The sequence below is a fragment of the Pleuronectes platessa genome, chromosome 4, assembly GCF_947347685.1.
Source record: "Pleuronectes platessa chromosome 4, fPlePla1.1, whole genome shotgun sequence".
Lineage (NCBI taxonomy): Eukaryota > Metazoa > Chordata > Actinopteri > Pleuronectiformes > Pleuronectidae > Pleuronectes > Pleuronectes platessa.
The window spans coordinates 16,742,109-16,762,725 of record NC_070629.1 but is presented as its reverse complement, the minus strand read 5'-3'; the positions used below and the strand labels follow the sequence as shown (position 1 = coordinate 16,762,725).

The following is a 20,617-nucleotide window of genomic DNA, read 5'->3' as shown; positions in this document are numbered from 1 at the left end:
ATTTCCCTCTAAATCACATTTTATGCCAGTATCAATTTCACAATATCAAAATGCATAAACCGTAAGAGAAGATTTTATCCTGGCTGCTTAGCAGACATGCAGTATAATGGGATGGTAATTAAGAAAGCAATCTCACGTCAAGGTCCTTTAGCTTTAAAGACTTCCTGTTAATGTTGACTTAACAGCACAGGTTCAAAGTTTATTCTTGACCTCGGGAACATCAGTTGAGAAGGCAATCTAAACCCTTAGCTTTTAAGGCAACAAGGATGAGAGGTGCGTAAAGTACTCAGAAAAGAAATGTAAATTAGAGCACCTAGTATATCACGACAAGTAGGAAAACTTCATCTGCTGATGTTGAACATGTGATGTGATAAAAAGCTTCAGTACAGCCACTAAATGGACCTTGTAGCGATACTTTATTTCACTCAGTTGTTGTGTGAATAGCACTTTGAACATCAGGAGGGATATTTGTTTCCCTTCAAAATGGATTCCTCCGAACTCCCTTTAGATTGAATGCGTGAAACACTGTTAGTGATAAAGCTTTGATGTGTCAAACTGCGGAATCTTCACTTTACCGTCCTCACTATACTTCTCTGTATAATCTACATTAATCTACACGATGAAGTTTACTTGATATATATAATCACCACCGTCCTAGTTTCACCCAGCTCCTGTAGGCCTCATGGTGGAGGTCGTATAATGTTAGGAATCAAATTAACGTTACAGTGCAATAGGCACAACTCTGTGCAGGTTCCTTCACCCTGTCAACGTCTCTTTTCTCCTCTAAATAGCTGAAGGATGACAATGAACAGGTTAAACTGTGACACACATGGGGCGGATGAAGGAGTGACACAGATGAAGTGCAGTATGCACATGCAGCATGATGTCATCACAAAGCCTGCTTTATGTTGCTTGGTAAATGCGTGTGTTTCTGCGGGGACAGTAATAAAGTGTAAGGCTAGTTAAAACAGATCACTTTTCAAAGCTTCTCCAGGTTCCCTATTTGTACAGATCTCACACTGGGACTCTTACGCCGCCTCAGCTCTCCTGTATCAGCCCGTCTCCTTGGGCCTAATATCGATTCAGGCCACGGGGAAGCAGGGACCCGAGGAGATGAGCGATGATGAGCAGCTCTCCCCGACCAATTGAGGAAACAGATTTATGGGCATTTAAGCGTAAAGGCAGTTTTATAGTGAAATCCAAAGCCAGCAGTACACTTAACTTTCCAGCAGTAAAATCACCAGGAGGTTCTGTTGTCTGACTGCTTGTGCAATGAGGCAGTTATGTCGTGATGTAATGGTGGGTGCCAGCCTCTGAAGACAGAGACGTTCACTTCCACCGCCTCTTTCTCCTTCGCTTTTTTTTTTTCACGTGTTCTCACATATTCCCCGTCCCAACTCATCTTTTCCGTTTTCATCTCCACATTCACCTTCTCTCTTCGCTCCCTGTGTGTCCTAGAGGGGACATCACAGCGGTGTTGCTCTACGTGGAGCAGCTCATGTGGAGTCTGTGTGAAAGTCCCGAGGCCTTGTTGCGTGCCAACCCTTCGTCAGTGATCGCCACAGACGGATCGGACTGGCCTCACCAGATCCACAGCCTGTGTGGGCAACTCCTGACAGTCCTCGTCATTGTCACGGCTCCTCTAACTTTGCTGCATAGGTTTGTATGCGCTTCATGTTTTCTGTTTCTCAACTTACATTCCAGTGAAATATGAACTCTGAATTACCTCCACCAAGGAGGTTATTCTTTTTCAGTGCAGCTTTTCATGAAATACCCATATAAACATGGGGATCCAGATTTTTTTATCATAGTCCCTGTTCGGACCTGGTACTAACATCCGTCCTGGCAGATTCCAACAGAAGTGGACCGACTTAGGTTTGCCAAATTCTGTTGTTTTTACCCAGTCTGAGTTTGTGGATGTGTTTGATGACAATCCTTGTGTGTGTATCTGTTTGTGTGTTTGTGTGTGTGTGTGTAGGCTGAGTAAAAGAGAGAGATTTAAGATTGGGAGAAAGACTTATTGCATTCACAAAGCAAAAAGAATGTTGACACATGTGTCCCAGACCATCGCCCAACTGGTCTGAGGGATCGGATCTCAGAACGCATTGAGGTCGCATATGGGTGCCTTCATACCTGTACTAGTAGAGCTGACATCTTGTGATTGGATCAGTACGTGTGGATGTTAACAGCAGGTCTGAACAGGGTCTAACATGGTGAGATGTGCCATTAGCCTTTGAGGAGGAGTCCTTCCTGTTATATCATGGGTTTTGTACTGAAATGACCAGAGATACTCATGTGGCTATAAAAGCTGAGACTGAAACCAAGTGTTTCCTAAATGACCATGAATTTAGACACCAGATTTATAATAACGGGTGGGCTTCCAATGTTACAAAGTAAATTACAAGGGAGGACTAAGTAATATGTTGTGGTGTGATATCTCTACCTGAAGCACTACTGCAATAGAGAGGTGCAGGTCAATTTTTGGGGATATTGGAAATATATTGTTAAAAGCTGTCCCATGCAATCTCATTTCCTCCAGGACATTTATGATTAATCCTGCAAAGGACTCCATGCCACAGCAGCCTGACAGCTCTTTTGTACACTGGCTAAACGCTATCAACCCTGACCTCTTCACGGCGCAGGCCATACGGTATGTAAAGCACACCCATCACACCATCTATCACCCGTCATACAGCAGGTACACATGAAGCATGCATGTTCTCAAACAAACACACACAACCACGCACACTCTGGTATGCTAATCCATCAACACGCACCTCCACCCACTGTATGTGGAGAACCATATGTGTGTGTGTGTGGAGTTGGAACCAAATACTGAATGTGTAGATGTAAAACCAGATTTTGCCCATAGCTTCAAGCTAGAGTTGGTCTGGTAACACAGCACAGATGCAAACAAAAAAAAAACTACTGTTACGGCAGACACTCATTTTATTTATGTTTATGATGTTTGCTTCACACATGAGGTGTCAACAGAGAGCACTGTGGTGTGCATGTGCTTGCGTTTGCTCAGATGTGCACATGCCGGAGTACATGTGCATCCAGTTACCGTTGTGACCTCCATGGTGCAGTCCCCTCTCATCTCCCACACAGCCAGAGGTGATGTCATTGCTTGCTGATGGAGCACAAATCAAACTAACCCCCGCTCTCCTGCCCCTAAGTATCGGAGAGCTGAAATTAGTTTATTTTTATGACCTATTTATTTCTCTGCTCCCACCTCCTGCCTGCATGCGAAGGCGCCCGGGGGCCTGCCAGTGGGCCCGCGGCCAGATCCGCCGGTCCTCGCCCAGGACCCGGCCTCTGCGGCCAGATCTTTCCCCAGACCATTAAAGTAAAACCCATTGTTATGGTTATTAAATAAAACAATAATAATATCACAAAGCACATAAATATATCATCCAGCATTGCTGTTAAAGAAGGCAGCTGAAGTTATGTTTTCTGGCCTTTTGTGCCTTTCTGCATTTGCACACATTCATGCTCCGCTTTGCCTTTGCACATATGTGTGTGTGTGTGTGTGTGTGTGTGTGTGTGTGTGTGTGTGTGTGTCTGCATCTGTGTCTCTATGTGCCTCGGTTCTGTAAGCTGACCCTGCGCTGTAGTCGAGTAGATTTATCAGAGCAGTTAAAAGAGGATTTCTTCTGGATTTGCAGTCCCAGTGACATCATAAATTGCGCTGTCAGATCGAGGAATAGTTTTCCTCAGTCAAGCAGCAGGGTGCACACTGCTCCAGCTCTCTGGCTCAAGTAGAATGCTTAATTTCTGGGCAGATACCCCCTGTACAGCCTCCCGCCTCCTCGCTCTTCAGACAAACTCTGTCCTTTCCTTCCATTAGATTTTATTGAGATGTATAAAGTAACATGCAGGCACACACATGCATGTTAGCATGCTCTCACACTTGTGCACGTGCATAACAACGATCATAGGCAGAGAAGGTTGCACACATGCACACATTTAGATGCACACACGCGCACACACACACACACACACACACACACACAAACACACACACACACACAGACACACACACCAAGGATACGGCTCATTACCCACAGCTGCCTGCTGCCTCTTGCTTATACAAAAGATGTAGGAGTGGGGTACTGCTGTATATTCATGTATTTGGCTGTCTCCCAAATGTTAATTTGCTTTTAGCTGGCCAAGATTAGAGCTAATTCCTTCCCGGTGCACACTATAAGTGAGCGAGAGTAAAGGCATTTGCAGACTAAGCTTGTATCAGGAGTGATTGACACTGAGGGAAGTTACGCTCGTGGCACGAGCACCATTTCCTTCCAGATTGTCCTTCAAAGCAACTTTGACTCCTGTCTTTGTGTTTCACTTGTGCAGCTTTTTTCCCCTCCATTGTTGCCCCTTGCTAAATGCACTGCTATCTGTGCTCTCACCTGACACTGCAGAACTGTCAACTTTGTCTTTCTGTTTTCCACTCTCAGAGACGGCCTTATGGGCCAGTCAGCCTTTGCCTGCCAGCTGAGGCTGCTGACCTCTAACCCCGGATGCAATCCCAAGTTGCTACTAAGAGTGCTGCTGGAAGGAGATTGTCACCTGCCCCGAATACTCCTTGAAAACTCTCGTAAGTCTCTCAGAGTATGAATTGGTACATGTTAATGATATAAGGGAACCATAAGTGCTTTCATACACTTTGTCTATGTGCAAGCCTAATTGCATCTTCTCCATCTTCTACACTTCCTTTAACTCTTTAATATGATTTTTATATAATTCTGGACCTGCAGAGCTGATCGTGCAGGAGCTATGTGTGGGTCGGTGTTTACCAGCGTCTTAATTACAGTGCTCTAAGATCCTAAGCAAATTATATAGACTTCAGATGAGCTCTATCTATTTTATGAAGTTATCATCAGCATCTTTGCCATCATCATCATTTTCACCTTGGTCATCATCATCACTAAATCAATAGAGCGCAGTAATAAACACTCAACAGGCCCGGGCGGAGCACACGAGCTGACCTTTAAAGATTTTCCCTTCCCTTCTTCTCTCCTCCGCACCAGCAACAGTCTAACCTTTAAAGACTGTTGTGCACTCGCACATTAATTCACATTATAGCGACCTCATTAATAACAACTCTCACTGTCTCGTTCTCTCGCTTGGTCTGAGTCTGGCTCAGAGGCTCTGCAATGCTTCTCCCCGCACGCCGCCGTAAATCAACGTTGGAAGCGCTGACTCTCGCGTGTTATCACGGTGACGGGCTAATTAACCAGGAAGCAGACAGACAAAAGGAACAGCTTGACTGAATGCCTGCACTCCCATAAGCTACTGCACTTCCCCATACGGGTATATACCTACTAATTTTACGTGCTGTATTAAAAGTTAGAAACTTGTGAAAAATTGAATGGAACTTATCCATAGATTGCAAATACTGCGAATAACATTGTATTAAGCTTCCTTGGGTTGAATAACATATATACATAAATAATTTTTTTCAATGGATTAATTATCTATATATAAGTTACACTTACTTCATTATAGAGCTGGCTAACACGTCAACTGTAATTTCAGAAGGATAACTCAATTCCAAAACCAGTTTTCACTTTTGCAAAATCCCTAAATCAGGACATAGACTACCTCTGGCACACACACACACGCTCACACACGCTCACACACGCTCACACACACACTCACGCACACTCTCACACACACAGCCTTTTTATTATGATCGCTGTGTCTGCTTCCAATTACAGAGGTTTACAGAGAGGGCCCCTGTGACTGGTTGACTGGTTGTCCGGAAGATAAACAGGTGTATGTATTGGCCATGTATCAAGGTTGGATAAGCTCAGAGACAGAGAAGGAGGGACAGCGAGTGAGGAGCAATAGAGAGAGCAACCGAAGAAAAAATCGACACAGAGACACAAACACGCTGGATTGATTGCGTGCTGCCGCGGCGGCAGTGGAGGCTCCGCAGAGACGTGGCAGCTCACTGTCGTCTGTTTTTCCCGAAGTCATCTGCTGCTCCATAATGGGATCATTATTAAAAGGCACCTAGTTAACCTGCCATGCTCTCCAGCACCCCAAGTGGAAATAAATGTTAGTCGCCCTGTTTCCTTGGACCAGTGCAGCAGTGATTTCCAGATAACCCTCTCCTTAAGGACCAATTACCAGACAGGCGGACAACAAGATGCCGGTGCAACCCACATAATGCTGCTGAACAGACTGATCGTAGGTCAGGGTGCTTGACCACTTTTAAGTGTGTGCTTGTCGGTGGGTGTGATATAGAAAGAGAGAGTAGGGGACCTGAGAGGAAGTTTGAGATAGAGAGAGAGAGAGAGAGATGGAGACAGAGGAGTGGAGGCAACGCTCCCAACCTGTCTGTCATTAACTGATATTACTGGCCCTGTAATGCCGGAGCTAATGCGGCCCTGCCATTTTAAAATAGTCAAGCATTACTCATACAGAAGCCATGTTTTTTTCCCATCACACCACCCCCCCATTGACTGCTACATTGCTTACATTCTGCTGCTCAGATAGCTGTCATCTCCCACACAGCAGACTGACAGACCTCTGGATGTCTGCCACCTCTGGAGCCATGGGCCCTTCCTCAGCAAACCCCTGTCAACTTAACACACACACACACACACACACACACACACACACGTGAAAGCACACAAAACACACATATGTAGACATCCATATGGGTTACAAACGCACACACCTCCATCCTCAGCCCCATGCTCAGACAGCAGCCCCCACAAGGACACCCTGTCAAAACCTCTTCCTTTTCACTTCCTGTCTCCATGTGCTGTGGATCCCACAGCCAGGGGGCCTTGAAATCTGTTTCTTTTTTTTCTTTTTTTCTTGGTCTGGTTTTCCTCCATCCAACACAGATGTGGGGTTTTTCCTCCTCCTTCTATTCCACAATGCCTTTTGTTCACCCTTTCTGTTAACATGTGTCAGGTCGGGCAGCCTTGACATTTTCCACTGTGTTTTTGTGCACGGAAATGCAGTTGCTGTTTCGTAGGATCGGGTTTTACATCTTTCCCTGCTGACCTCCACACGGTTGATGTTTTCTGAGTCATTATTTAAAAAAAAACACTTGCCTACACACTCCTAACTGAATGTATGTGTCCGTATGAGTTGCTTTTTCATGTCTTTGTGCATCCTGTTTTTTAGTGGGTCAAGTGTTCCAGAATATCACGTTTCATTAATTCAGACACAATTATTTGTATTTTTTCTCATTCAAGTGCTTCACCTGAATGATTTAATTTATTTTTCTCTTTCAGATTTTTGCCAGAAGAGCGCCTCAGGGATGTCTGCTGAGAGTTGCCAGGCTGGAGACAACTTCATAGTCACGCTGTTCAATCTTTTCAGCTGCTTGAATAATGTTCCCAAGGCCTTGACTCAGGCCCTTCAACCATATCTGGAGAAGGCACATCTATGGGAACATCTCTACACACTGGCAGGTACGGTCACTACTGCTGCTGTATAAAGTTGTAGTAACGGGGTCATTACTTCACACGAGAGTGAAGCTCGGGTCACCGAGAGAAAAATAACTGAGCCCCAACCCCAAAGCCGTTTTGTATGTGTCCGAGCCTGGTACAGTTAAAGCAGGCTGCACTCAGTCTGCTGACTCTGTCCCAGACACACAAGGTTATTACTTGTTTCCCCCGATTACTTACATGTGCAGCTTGAAAAATCAGCCCAGCCTCATTTAAATTTTTTTCCAACCAGGCCTGTTTTGTCCTCACAAGCTCGGTTCCGGTGTCCACACTCCACAGACATTACACAGATGTAGTTGTTGATATTCAGTGTAATACTCAAGGCCATATTGTTTTCTATATTACTGCATGTGTCTCAAACATTGTTTGCTCTAAAAAAAAATTGCTGTAATCACAGTTTAGTTCTCATATCAATAGAAATTAAACATTAACATAACTACCCTTGTAGTGTAATATATTATATGATTGTGTATATCTGGGACAATTTACTTCAGGAGAGTAACTTAAATGTATTTTTTTTTTATAGTTGCTTATTTTCTCAAGGCCTGAATACTGCATTAGTTCTCTATTTATGCTACAAAATGAAATGATGATAAAATATTAAGTCAGTACCATCCTCATTTCCTAATGAATTGGAGGAAAACAGTTTATCGTCTCCCAAAATATTGAGACCGAGCTCAGATAACTGAAATGAAATGTCTCTAAATGTATTAAACACTAAATCTGCCCTCGAAGAATATCGTATTTTTTTTGCAGCTTATGTTGACATTGCATGAACAAGAGCCAAAGCATGACTTTAATACGCTGTTCCAGAGGCTGCAATTACTCCCCAACTCTTTTCTTTCTTTCCGCCCCTCTCTGGTACAGAGCTTAATCAGAACTCCTGTGGAGTATGGAGCTCTTTTTTGGTGGTGATTTTTATATCCTGTGCAAGTGGTAATTATTGCAGCATAAATTAGGGTGATTGGAGTAGAGCATTCGGATGGAGACGGAGCAAGGGAGGGGTCGACAGAGGGAAAAGTACAGAAAAGTGATAGAGTGAGCCAGAGAGAAATTCTCAATGTCATCCAATCATCATTTATCCTCACAGGGTAATTAGTTTAATTATTGGACTGTGCCAAATCTTTGTATTATAATTTTGGTTACAGGATACCCCCAGTGCCCCCATTTCTATTTAAACTGTGCACTGAGTTAACTTTCATAGATTACACTGAGAGTTTCGCTATTTCTGCACTTACACTGATGTTTCATCACACGGTTGCAGCCTGTTTAAAATCAATACACTGGTCAATATGGTAGCGGGCGGCATGAAGCCCGAAAACTTTGAAAAATAGGTCTCAATTGCCACAGAGGGCTTCTCCTTTCGATAAGCTAAACACTTTTTTGTTCGTCTCTCTTCTTTTTTCTTTGGGAATGAGGTGACACATTTGTCAGACGTCCCTGGAGATTTCAGGACACTTCCGCAGCCGCCGCTCCCGTGCCCTAGCTCTCCACGTTGTAGCCTTTGGTTTTTACAGCCGACCTGTGTAGGAGGTTTATGGGTGCCGTACGACTTCAAGCTGTATAGCTGCTCCGCGATCAGTGTGAGCGGGATATGAAAGGGCAGAGCGATGAAAGAGTCCGTGCACCTGGAGAAAGTGCTACGATTTCTAGTGTCAGACCACCTGGTTTTGATAGAACACATCTGAATGTACCCTGGTTTTACTTTCTTTTAGTGAGAGTAGGTATTTCAAGAAAATACTGCTAGTTTAAGAGCAGCTGTGCCTCTGTGTTTTGTTGGACAATTTGAATAATTTCTGACACAGACTGCTGTACAATAACTAGGTGGACTATTCCTTCTTTTAATACCCCATTAGGAAAATACTTACAATATAAAATGTTGCCCACTCCATAATTTGGTTGCAATCATGAAACTGTATATGCCTTTTACTTTTATGTAAATAGTATGGAATGTCTGTGACCAAAGATTTTATGATTTAAGACCTTTCATAGTAATAGATTAGTATTTTAATAGAAGACTATTAAAAGCTCCTATATACATGAATAACTGCATTCTTTGTTATGCAGCTATACTTTTAAACTAAGGAAAAACTGTGTTTACCGCAGGTAACATGTCTGCTTTGAAAAAAAAAAGTAAGATGACGGCTCGTGTTCTATTACAAGACAAAGCTACAAAAACTCCACTCACAGTGGATTTTGTTTGGTCCCTCTTAGAGCAACAACTCATGGCCTAACTTGTATACCCGAGCCCTATCCACTTATTTTTCCACATTAAGTCTTTAAAAGATCAATTAATGATAGAGTAGGACTTCAGTCTTAAGTGTACTATTCTATCACTCACTCTTTTTTACCTGCTGCTTTAATTTCTCCTCAGACACAACGCTGACAGGGCCTGTGGTGATCAGCTGTGTCCGCTCTATCATCACCAAGTCCACCAATAGCATCCTGGCACATCTGGTCTCCATGGTGATGGGTTGTCAGGCCATGGAGGAGCAGAGTGGAGCCTCGCTCAAGCCTAATATCCCAGGAAGTGTCCTGGCCAGGATACCCAAGGAGTGGAACTACACACCACTGGAAACACGGGGAAAAGAGACTTCCACTAAAAGTATGCATGGATCCTCTGTCGCAGTTTTAACACAAGAGAGTCATTCAACTTTCGATGTTTGTTCTTCAACACTAACAGCGAACACTTCTTTCTCCTTCCAGCTGTAACATCTCTTGCCATTCAAGCCATGTCTTTCATTTTCACCAACCTGCCCATGGCTGTGGCGTCTGTCCCTCTCCCCATTCGCTTCCTGTTCCAAGTGGCAGAGAAGCACCTTTCCCAGCATGCCCGGCAGCTGCGCTCGGCGGGCCTTTTGCTCTGGGCCTTGCTGGGCTGCCTGATCCAGGGCCTGGAGAACCCAGACACAAAAGAGCAGATCAGCGGGTTGGCCGTGGAGCGCGGCGCAAAGGACTGCCTGTCCGTGCTGGCTGAGTGCCTACAGGCTGCCATGGACTTTCAACCGAAAGTAAGGACTAAGGGTCATGGAATAAAACAATAATAACAATATAAGCACTAATAGCAATGCAGGGGTTCATCAAAATTTAGGGTACAAACACTTCTTGAAATCAAGATAGATTCTGATGTTTTCTTACTTATTTACCTTGGTGGTCTGTTGTGTGTGTCTTGCAGGGTGTCCCCAAACCCACTGTGCTCAAAGTGCTGCAGGCTCTGGAGGAAAAAAGACCCAATTGGATAAACATGCAGCTGCAGAAAGCCCGCAAGCTCTGCTCCGACAGGTGAGAGGTCAACTGCCGGGATTAAGTGGCAGGTCAAGGTCAGGATGGTATCGATGTGGTTTATATGAATGTTTTTCATACGTTCAGGAATATGCCATACATGTAATCTCCCTCATTCATCTCAGTTGGTATTGATTATTCAAGTGCACCGTCAAAAAAAAAAGGATTCACTTTATTCAGATTATCTTCATCATGAAATCAGCTTTTTTATTAAGTGAATTTCCCAATACTTCTTTTTAGTGAATCATCAGTCATGACGTCGAGGTTCAAACTGAGCAAACTGACTGATGGTGTGTTCAGACACTTGATGTTCAATAAAGATTCTGGATAAAACAATGAAAACAAATGCAGCTTGTATAGGCTTTCTTTTAATTGGGCATTCAGCTTCTGATGTATAGTATTGAAGAGGTCATTTTTTATTAAAAAGCTCCATGAGTAAGATCAATGAATCTCAGATGGTGTGTTTGTTGTGGTAAGTGATGGACACGCCGTCTGACCGAGTGGGCTGCGGCTCAGAGTGATGGGAAAACAGCTTTCACTTTGGGCTGATCTGTGACCTTTGGCTCAGCGTTTTTGTCCGTTCCCAGAAACCGTGTCTCCGGTCGCTCGCTTCATCATAACAGCAGTCAGGATGCATCCATCCTCGTGAAAAGAAAACGCGATTCGGCGCTGTAACACAACATGTACAATTAAAAAGAAAAAAGAAGAAGAAGACTGATATAGATAAATAAGAAAGACTTGAGTGGATTATGGCCAGTTCTAGGAAAACGCTGTCTGTTTCAGGAAGAGGGGATGAAAATGGAGGCAGAAGAGAAACAGGGGGGTGAAGGGGCGGTGAGAGAGAGGGAGGGGGGGGGGGGGGTTGAGTGGAAAAGTGAAAGAAGAGTGATTATGTATCACCTGTCGGAGGCATTCAGTGGGATCATTACTATTCATTAAACTAACCTTCACAGGGATGTGACGCCTGGCTTGTAAACAATCAGAATACATTGTCAGACAGAGAGAGAGAGACACAGAGACAAAGAGAGAGAGAGAGAGAGAGAGAGAGAGAGAGAGGGAGAGAGTGTAGTGAATGTAACAACTCTAAAAAACAGCACTTCACTCTCACTCACACAAACACACACACACACACACACAGAGACACACACAAACCATCCCCTATAAAGAGCATTTGCCCCTTTGCGAGCCCTCCCATCTCTGATCCCTCATCCCACTTTCCCTCCATCCTTTCCAAACTATATCCCCCCCCCACCTCCTCCTTCCCCGCGCCACCCACCTTGTCTTTGCAAAGTAATTTGTAGAGGAGAAGATTATTGTTCTCCATCATGGTGACCCTGGCTGGGCTGACGGGATGCATACACAGATGAAGATGAATGCAGTTATTCCTTGGCGGAGGTCTGCCTCTTTCAGGGCACATTGGCCCTAATGACATGATTGATAGGCTGTCCCAAATCCGGAGGGGCCCTCATTAATCACCCCGCTGACTGAATCCAATCATCTGCTTCACCTGCACAGTGATGGACAGGAAAGGATACAGTGCAGGTGCTGACACGGATGCACAGCCACCAACCGCCGACAACACCCCCGGCAGGGCCGCCCCGGCAACGCAACGAAGGGGATGTGTGTGGCCGAGACGGGACTCCTCTTCCTTCGCCACTCTCAATGTCAAGCAGCCAATGGGTCGGCTGACAGGCAACACCACTTCTGCCACCTTATAATTACAAAAGGGAAGAGAGCGAGGGAGAGAACAATGACAGGAAGTGTATGTGAAGGAGAAGGTTTGATGGACGGCGGAATGATATCCATCCATACTAGAAGGGCAGGGAAACGATGCCGGCATCTGCCAGGGTTGGGGACCGTACATACATGAGGACCTTGACACACAATAACACACACATAAACACGCTTAAGAACACACACACCAATCATTTTTAGTGCAGCAACATCCTTCGGTCAAAATTCCCTACATGTATCTCATGAATGGTAATGGGAAAAAAGTGATAATTATTTTATCAAGTAACCATCAGTAATTTGTATTTCTTAGTGACTCTCACCAGCGATAGCCTTGACCGGTCTTCGTGGAATTCAGAGAGATTATGAAGCACATTGGAATTTCTTTCTTTTCCTGCCCTCTTGAAAGATGGATTCCTCCAAAAACAAAAAAGATATATCTCAAAATCAGGAGATGTTATCCACCTGAATTACCTATGTACAGTAAACTCCTAACAGTATCCCCAATGCATCTCTCAAATGGAAAATACCTCCTCAGCCAGTGGGTGGTTTTCAAATTCAAGCTGACACCCTCCCCTCTTCTTATTTCCTCTTTAGCCTCACACAGTTTTTTTCCCCTTCTGTCTTTTTGTCTCTTCTCCCATCTCCTCCTCTTTCTCCCGTCTCTGTTTCTCTTTTAGTGTGTTTGAGCGAGAAAGAGAGAGCGGAGTCGCTGCGGCTGAACTGACTGAGCAGAAAATAGGCCTGATGCTGCTGGAGGTCTGCCACAAAGCAGGTGGCAGCGACTACCTGAGGCAGATCTATCACATCATCCAAGGCAATGAGGTAGGGAAGCACTCCCTCTCCCCAGCAATTAGGTGGCTGCTGGCCTGAGGCCGCAGGCTGTTCAGGAGGATGGGAGGCAGAGGGTGGTGGGATGGTGGTGGTGATGGTGGTCGGGTGCTGCTTGTGTGCAGTCTGCTTGTTCTGATCTTCTGTTGTTCAGGTGACCTCGAGGATGCAAACCTGCAGTGATTTCCTGTGTTGTATGTTCGCCACATGGATAGAAGAGGGGGGCCCCAAACTGTTTCTAGAGTTAAAGTGTAGAGCTCTTTGGAGGAGGTCACAGTGAGGAGGAGCAGAGACACTTGTAAATATAATTTATTAATAACCTCAGAAGAAAAGTTTCAAAAGACAAAAAAAAGCTATCTCTCTAAAATGTGCCCAAGTTAATTGGAGTAAATACTGGTTCCCTTTTTATGACCAGTCTCGTCTGAGCAGGCTTTGGTTGCCGGTAGGTAAACAGTCTGTGTGGAAAGCAATGATGTCATGATAATGTCGTCAGGCCTCAAAACACCTACAACATCATAGTTTTTGTTTTTGTGTGGTGAAATGTTTGACTTGTGTGATAAAAGAAACTTCTCAGGCTGTTAAACAATGTCAACCAATGGAAGATGGAATCTTGGCCTGAATAACCGCTGTCTATACGCCAGACGCTAGAAATGATTGGCCATTGCTCCCAGAGGCTAATCTGTCATCAGATGGTAGCTGCTGGGCTCCGAGACACAGAGAGTTAAAATAAACAGCTGGTTTAGACAAAAGTGCTTTACACCGGTAGCAGGCTGTTGAAAGTACGTAAAATGTGTAAAAAGAAACATATGAACAAATGAATGACACCGACAAATGCTAGTCTTCACACCATATCACATATATCTAAAGAACATATTCCTACTGCAATAGCTATTTCAGTTAAAGAGGAATTTAATTATAGGCAATATATTCTGTATCTGTCAACAAATTTCATGAAAAGACCAAAACCAACAGTGCATTAAGGTGTTCCTTAATTCTTTCCCACTTTCCCACCATGTCTTTAATACTCATCCCGGCTTGTTAAGGACCAACCTCAGAAGGAACTTATTTAAAAATTATTTATAGTTACAGTTACTGTTTTTATTAATTGAGTTACTTAAAAGGCATTAGTTACTCTGGAAAAATATGTTTAATTTACTTTTTAATATTTGCTTAAATTCTCATGTGAATGCACACGGGCATGGTGTTGTTTTAATGTTGCTCAGCCTGTTACACAATGTGGAACAAGGTAACTGTCAAATCTTATCTTTCATTGTCCCCATTATCACAAAGATGAAGCAGCCTAAGTAATGGAATAATAAAACACAACTGATGTGTTTTGATAGTCCTATTTATTGTTCCCTCAACAGGGCTTTAAATCAAGTGCTAAGTCAGAATTACAGTTTTGGCATTGTGAAATAAAGTAACGGCTGTTTCTCAGACATTTACCGGGCACTTCGGAAGATTTGAATTAATCTCTTTTGTGGAAAAGACCTCACATGGACTAAAACTCATCAGTATATTGTCCCTATTTTTGTCCTCGAGGAAAGACAATTAATATCTATATTTCCAGGGGACAAATTATGCATTATTTGGACTGCCGGCCATCATGGGGGGTTCTGGTGATTCATTGATTCACTCATTTGTGACAAGGTGAAGTCATTTGTCTGTTATAGTCTGTGGTCGTCTATTTCACAGAGTAGTTTTGTTTTCAAATATATTCATAGGTGCAGTAAAATACCTAGTTGTTGCTCATGTTAGAGTAACTGACATGGTTGACCTATAGACTGTCTATTAGGACACAACATGGACTAACACAAATGTAAGCACCATAAACATTATGCTGCTGTTGATGGAATCCATAAACAGCTATAACTCTATGTAGCAATTTGAGAGAGCGTGGATGGGATTACCGAGCAGGCTCGGAGTTACCCCGCTGGCAGCTCGAGCATCTCTACCCACCCAAGGTCGAGGCAAGAACACACAGGTCAGGGACAGAGCGCGCTGCTGGTGAGGTGGAGGGAAGCGCGGGTTCGGAGGCCATGTCAAACTGACGGATGGGAATATAGCGGATTCACGCCAGGATGCCCGTGTTCACACAAACACTCATCGAGACATACAGTGCACACGCTCGTGACTTTATGCTGTCCATCCTGCAAGGCACATGCGATAAGTAACAACTGTAGATGATGCTAAAACAAAAACAATCAGAGAAGATCCTCTATGACTTGATTAAGTCCATGATTTGTTCTAGATGTCAGTTAAAAAAAACGCTTTTGGAATCTTGTCATCAATGCAATATAAAGAAATTATACAAAAAAAAAAATTCTCCAAAATTCAGCTGTTTTTCAGTTTTAAATAAAGTTTGCACCTGGTCTTTAATTGATCTTAGTTTATCTTTACAGAATATTCCACAGTCAGTCTGTCATATGTTTTCTGTTTCTTCTCGTCCTTTCTATCTTGGACACAGGAGCTGTTGTCGAAACTGTGTGGTGGCTCAGACTCGCCAAACGATCCTCCTGGCTTGGTGAACTTTGTCCTCGGCTCTGAAAGTCCAGCAGACGAAGCCTCTTTCAACCCTCTGCACCAATTTGACCACATTGGCCAGAAGAAACTGGATCAGGTTTTTGTCAAACATTTATAATCGCATTCGAGAGCAAATCTTTTCTTCCCTTTCATGTGTTTTAGCTCCATGAAACGTCTGATGTCAGGGTGGTTATCTGAGTCGCTTCACGTCTTCATGTCGGTGTCGTTTTAACTTTCTCTTAAGGCCAGGAGCTTAAAGTTGAAGGTTAGGCGCTTGTTTGAGTCTCTAGCGAACTGGATACTGTGGCAGTCTCTGAAGTTGTCAGGTCTTATAGTGCAGGCTCGGCTTCCCTATTCTCCACAGGTCGCTGCCTTTTCCAGGCAGGAGTCAGGTTGGCAGAAAGAAAAAGGTGAAAGGATGAGAAAAGTTTTTTTTTAATAAAAAAAGCGAGTGATGTTAAAGGAGTGTGCGGTGTTGAGGTGCACTTCTTTGGGGCTTTGAACCATATGCCCTCTTACCCCAAGTTTATCCCCAGGAGGGCCACCATGGTGTTAAATTCATTATTTGAATTTTTTCTAATACTTAAAGGGGATACGTCTACCTACAGGCTTTATTAGTTGAATGTTAGAGTTGTCGGCATTGCCTCTTGTTATAATCGTACAAGGGAAATACCATTGACATTGCATAAAACAGCCAACAAAGACGAGTATTTCCTCAATGCAGGTTTCTGTTTCTTTCTGCTATTTAGAAATGGATTAAATATAAAGCATTTATACATTTGTGATCCCTTGTAATGTTGACACTATTGTTTTTTTCCTCAAAACACATTTTAATCCGAAGACTTTGCCTGTTTCGGGCTTATCACAGGAGGCTGCATAGCTTTGCATAGAAACACCCTATTAAGAGAATGATTAAAATGCCTTCTCCGCTTCAGGTGCCGGTGTTGTTTGTCAAATAAAATGGAGGGAGGAGGGGAAGAAAAAGTTACGTCCATCAATCACCTATGAGGAAAGAGCAGAGGGGGAAATGGATGGATGGATGAATGGAAGAAAGGAGTGGAGTTCTACTACTTTTGTCAATAAAACTCAGCCTGGAGTTAAGAGTGACATTTTGGCAATCAAAGCAATCAGATTTTTATTTGCTTTCCCAATATGGTGCTTGTGTGTTTGTACATGTTTGTGTGTGCTATGGTAAAAGAGAGAGAGAGGGTGGACTAGGTAGAGAGAAAGAGAGAGGGCGGAGAGCATTGAGGAAAAAAACGCAGAGCAGTCCGAAGAGTAACGACTCCCTCCCAAAATTGATTTATCTTTCTATAAATGATGGCTACATCCCCCCAAATGGATTTATAAATTAATTGCTGTCTTATTGGAATAAAAACCGTCTTGTGCGGACATGATTGATCGCCCCGGTGTTGGTGGCCTGCACTGGGGACCCCCCTCCTCCTTTGTTAGTGGGTCCCAGCTGGAGGGGTAATGCACTGATGGTATTAACCCTGATTAATAACTAACAATGTGCTATCCTCATACATCAACAGAGTGCCGTGGTGGACTGGGCATGGGACTGGCCGAGGCTGCTGCCAGCCTATCAGGGCATGAGTCAGGTCACCTTCAAAACTCTGCTGGCCAACAGGTAAAACAGTGACTTGTTACACACCGTTCACCGGCAGCAGCGTGCACGCATGTCAACAGTGCAAGTGTATTTTTACATGTTTGTATACTGTCATTAGGATCCTCACTGGTGTTTTCTTGCTTTTGAGGAGTATTTTCATGAATTCAAAGTCTCGTTCTGCAGAGGCATGTGCCGCACCCGTCGTTCCTTTACCTGCACAAAATGACGTCCCCAGATGGGACTCCAGAAGCAAGTTTCTCCAGATTCCCTTTTGACATAACTTTGGCATAAGCTTTAGTCATTGGGGACGATATAGCCTTGCTGCTCCTCATCAGAGCTTTTACTATGTTCAAACACCGAGGGCTCGTGTGGCTGCCGAAAAGAAAAAGAGCTTTGGAAAGAACTCTTTAGAAAAATTATATTGGAGTACGATGATATGCTGACTCAAGGCATCGTGTCCTTGTGAATCCACCTGTGTGACTCATCGTCTTGGACACATCTTATGCAGACATTTTTCAACTGCCGGAACTCCTCCTTTCTGGGAATACTCTGGAGTCCTTGAGACAGATATAAAAAGAAGTTATAGATGAGGAAAAAGAGTGGCTGGCTCAGATCTTGTTGTCACCTGATTGAAGAGTTTTTCGCCCCAAGTCCACCTCTCCTGTCCCATCCTCCCTCCTCCCCCCTCCTGTCCTGTTTTGCTCTGCAACGGGCATAAATATTTATGCAGGTATGTGACACATATTAGATGGCAATACTTCAGGCTGTTCCCTGTTCTCCATTCACAGCTGTCACGCTGCCAGCTATCAGGGAGCCATGGGGCTACAGCACCTTGTCTCCACGCCTACGCCCAATCCATTCTAAATCACCACCATTGTAACACACACACACACACACACACACACACACCTTTATAACAAAGGGCAAGCTCTGCATCTGCCAAGGACACAGGTCTAATAAGGGTGAAGTACGCAGCTCTGTGCTGTGACGAGCTTTGTCGCCTTCATGCCTCCACCCCCTCTTCCCCCGCACTCACGGACACACACACACGCACACACACACACATTCACACACACACACACACACACACACACCATATTCCGTCCTCTTAGATGGTGCTTTGTTGCATGTTAAAACAGATACTGTCATTGCTTGACTGAGCCAAATTAGTGTTGGGCTATTCATGAATAGAAACTGAATGAAGTGGATAGGAAGTCAGATAGGAAGACAGAGAGAAAAAAGGATAGATTTGACTCGGAGTTTGACACTGTGAGTGACATGTTGAGAGAGAGCAGTCAACACTGACATGGCACCAAATGGCACGAGGAGGGATGGGAGTAGGACGGGGGGGGGGTAAAGGTTATATAATTCACCCTAATCTCACAGTATCAAAGTTTCTGAGATTCTGTCACTTGCCTCATTAGCCTCTCTTTGTCGGGCCAGAGGAGCAGATTTCATGGAGGATTTGGAGAATGGCTTTGGTTCTGCCTACGACACTCGCACAGAGCAGGAAGTTAGTTTCACGGCCGGCGACATGTAAGCCGTCAAAGTTTTCCTCAGATCCATCTCCGACTCAAAAATATCTCTCAAGCTATAGAAGGCCATTCATGGGATAAGCCCACTGATGTGGAATCCACTGATCCATTTGTTAGTGCAGATAAGGATAATGCTTTGTGCGTAACCGCAGACTCAAGTGCCCTCGGCTGTTTTCACAGAGGCCTCCTGACAATGGCTCTTCTGCTTCCTACAGCAGCCGGACAAACATCAGGATATAATCTTACACACATGACATTATTAATAGTAATGTCGTTGCCTCCCACTGTACAAAGAGACGTATAATTGTCACCTTGTGCTGATTTGTTTTTTCTGTCCCTTGACTTTTAGTGTCCTTGAAGGACTTCTCTTCTCTGTACACAGCCAGCTATTTTTTGTCCCGCTCTCCAGACTGTGTGAGTTAGCCGCGTGTCCCATTGGCCTCCTATATATTCTTACAGTGGCAGGACAGTTATTGTGCCCAGGGTTTATATCACATTCTAATGGAGCAAGGCTATGAGTTAAGGGCGCTAGGCTTTTACACCCGGGCTGTTAAATCACTGTTCAGATGACTTCATTAGCAGAGCAGGACACATGCTGTGACACATAAACACTAACACACACACACACACGCTCATGCACACTTTTACCCTGCTACCTTGAGAGTGTTACATCGGGGGCCAGACAGGAGGGAGAGTGGATTTATACAGGTGTGTGTGTCCTTCTTTGTCACCTGTCACTTCAGTTCCCTCAGCACGATGGCTCATCCATCATCTGCAGATTGAGCTTTTCAGCAGAAACCAGACTGATTAATACCACCCTAAGACCCCAGGGTTGACTGGCTGACTGGATGGCTGGCTGACTGGCTGACCTGACTTCCTGGCAGGCCCTTTGTTTGAAAGGATAGATGGACGACTTGCTGATGGGCTAACTTTTAAGCTACAAGGCAGACTGGCTTGGTTCCTGAGGTGTTACAGGATGCAGTGATTGGTTAAAGTTTAGCTCAAATTGCTCACAGGATAAATTATATTTATACTGAATGGCTGAGCTGCACACTAACCTGTTGGTCTGCTTCGATGAAAGGTCTGATTAAATGGATTGATGGATGTCTGATTGACTGACGGAGAGACAATGTCTGACTCACAGCCGGTTTTACCTGTGTTAGCATGTCCTTTGACTCCTTTGACTCACCTTTTTCATTTTAAACTCGGTCAGTTAAACTTTTTGATAGATATTTGATTGATGACTGACCTATGAAAGACTTGAAATACCACATCAAGAATCAAGCCTTAGTAGGACAACAGTATATGTCTGATTTATATCATTGTGTGATGTGTATTCACTCAATTCTTTCACCAGCTGTGTCTCAATCAGCTTTAGTACAAGCTTCAGTTTTGAAAAGCCAAAATCATGAATGCCCAGGTTAAATAGGTACTTGATATTTCACCTTGAACAAATTGTGCACCAAGTGTTTGTAATAATCGTCATGATCTACTAATGGAAATGTGTCCACACTGACTCACTCTTTTACTTCACAAGACGTCCATTGTTTCTAGTCAAAGTACCTAGTGCTTGAACTGATCCTAAATGGTCTTACCTGTCCTTGGTCACCCGATGAAATCTTCTTTTA

At 44.0% G+C, this 20,617-nt stretch overlaps 1 protein-coding gene across 1 annotated transcript in view; it reads left to right on the top strand.

The window, feature by feature from the left end:
- Nucleotides 1–20,617, top strand: part of kiaa0825 (KIAA0825 ortholog) — a 117,322-nt gene that overhangs the window by 35,031 nt on the left and 61,674 nt on the right. The window contains exons 13-22 of the mRNA XM_053421378.1: nt 1,459–1,659; nt 2,540–2,650; nt 4,464–4,603; nt 7,263–7,442; nt 9,853–10,083; nt 10,185–10,489; nt 10,654–10,760; nt 13,172–13,316; nt 15,790–15,942; nt 17,381–17,475. Coding sequence (XP_053277353.1) covers nt 1,459–1,659; nt 2,540–2,650; nt 4,464–4,603; nt 7,263–7,442; nt 9,853–10,083; nt 10,185–10,489; nt 10,654–10,760; nt 13,172–13,316; nt 15,790–15,942; nt 17,381–17,475 — 1,668 coding nt within the window. The remainder of the gene's footprint in view (nt 1–1,458; nt 1,660–2,539; nt 2,651–4,463; nt 4,604–7,262; nt 7,443–9,852; nt 10,084–10,184; nt 10,490–10,653; nt 10,761–13,171; nt 13,317–15,789; nt 15,943–17,380; nt 17,476–20,617) is intronic.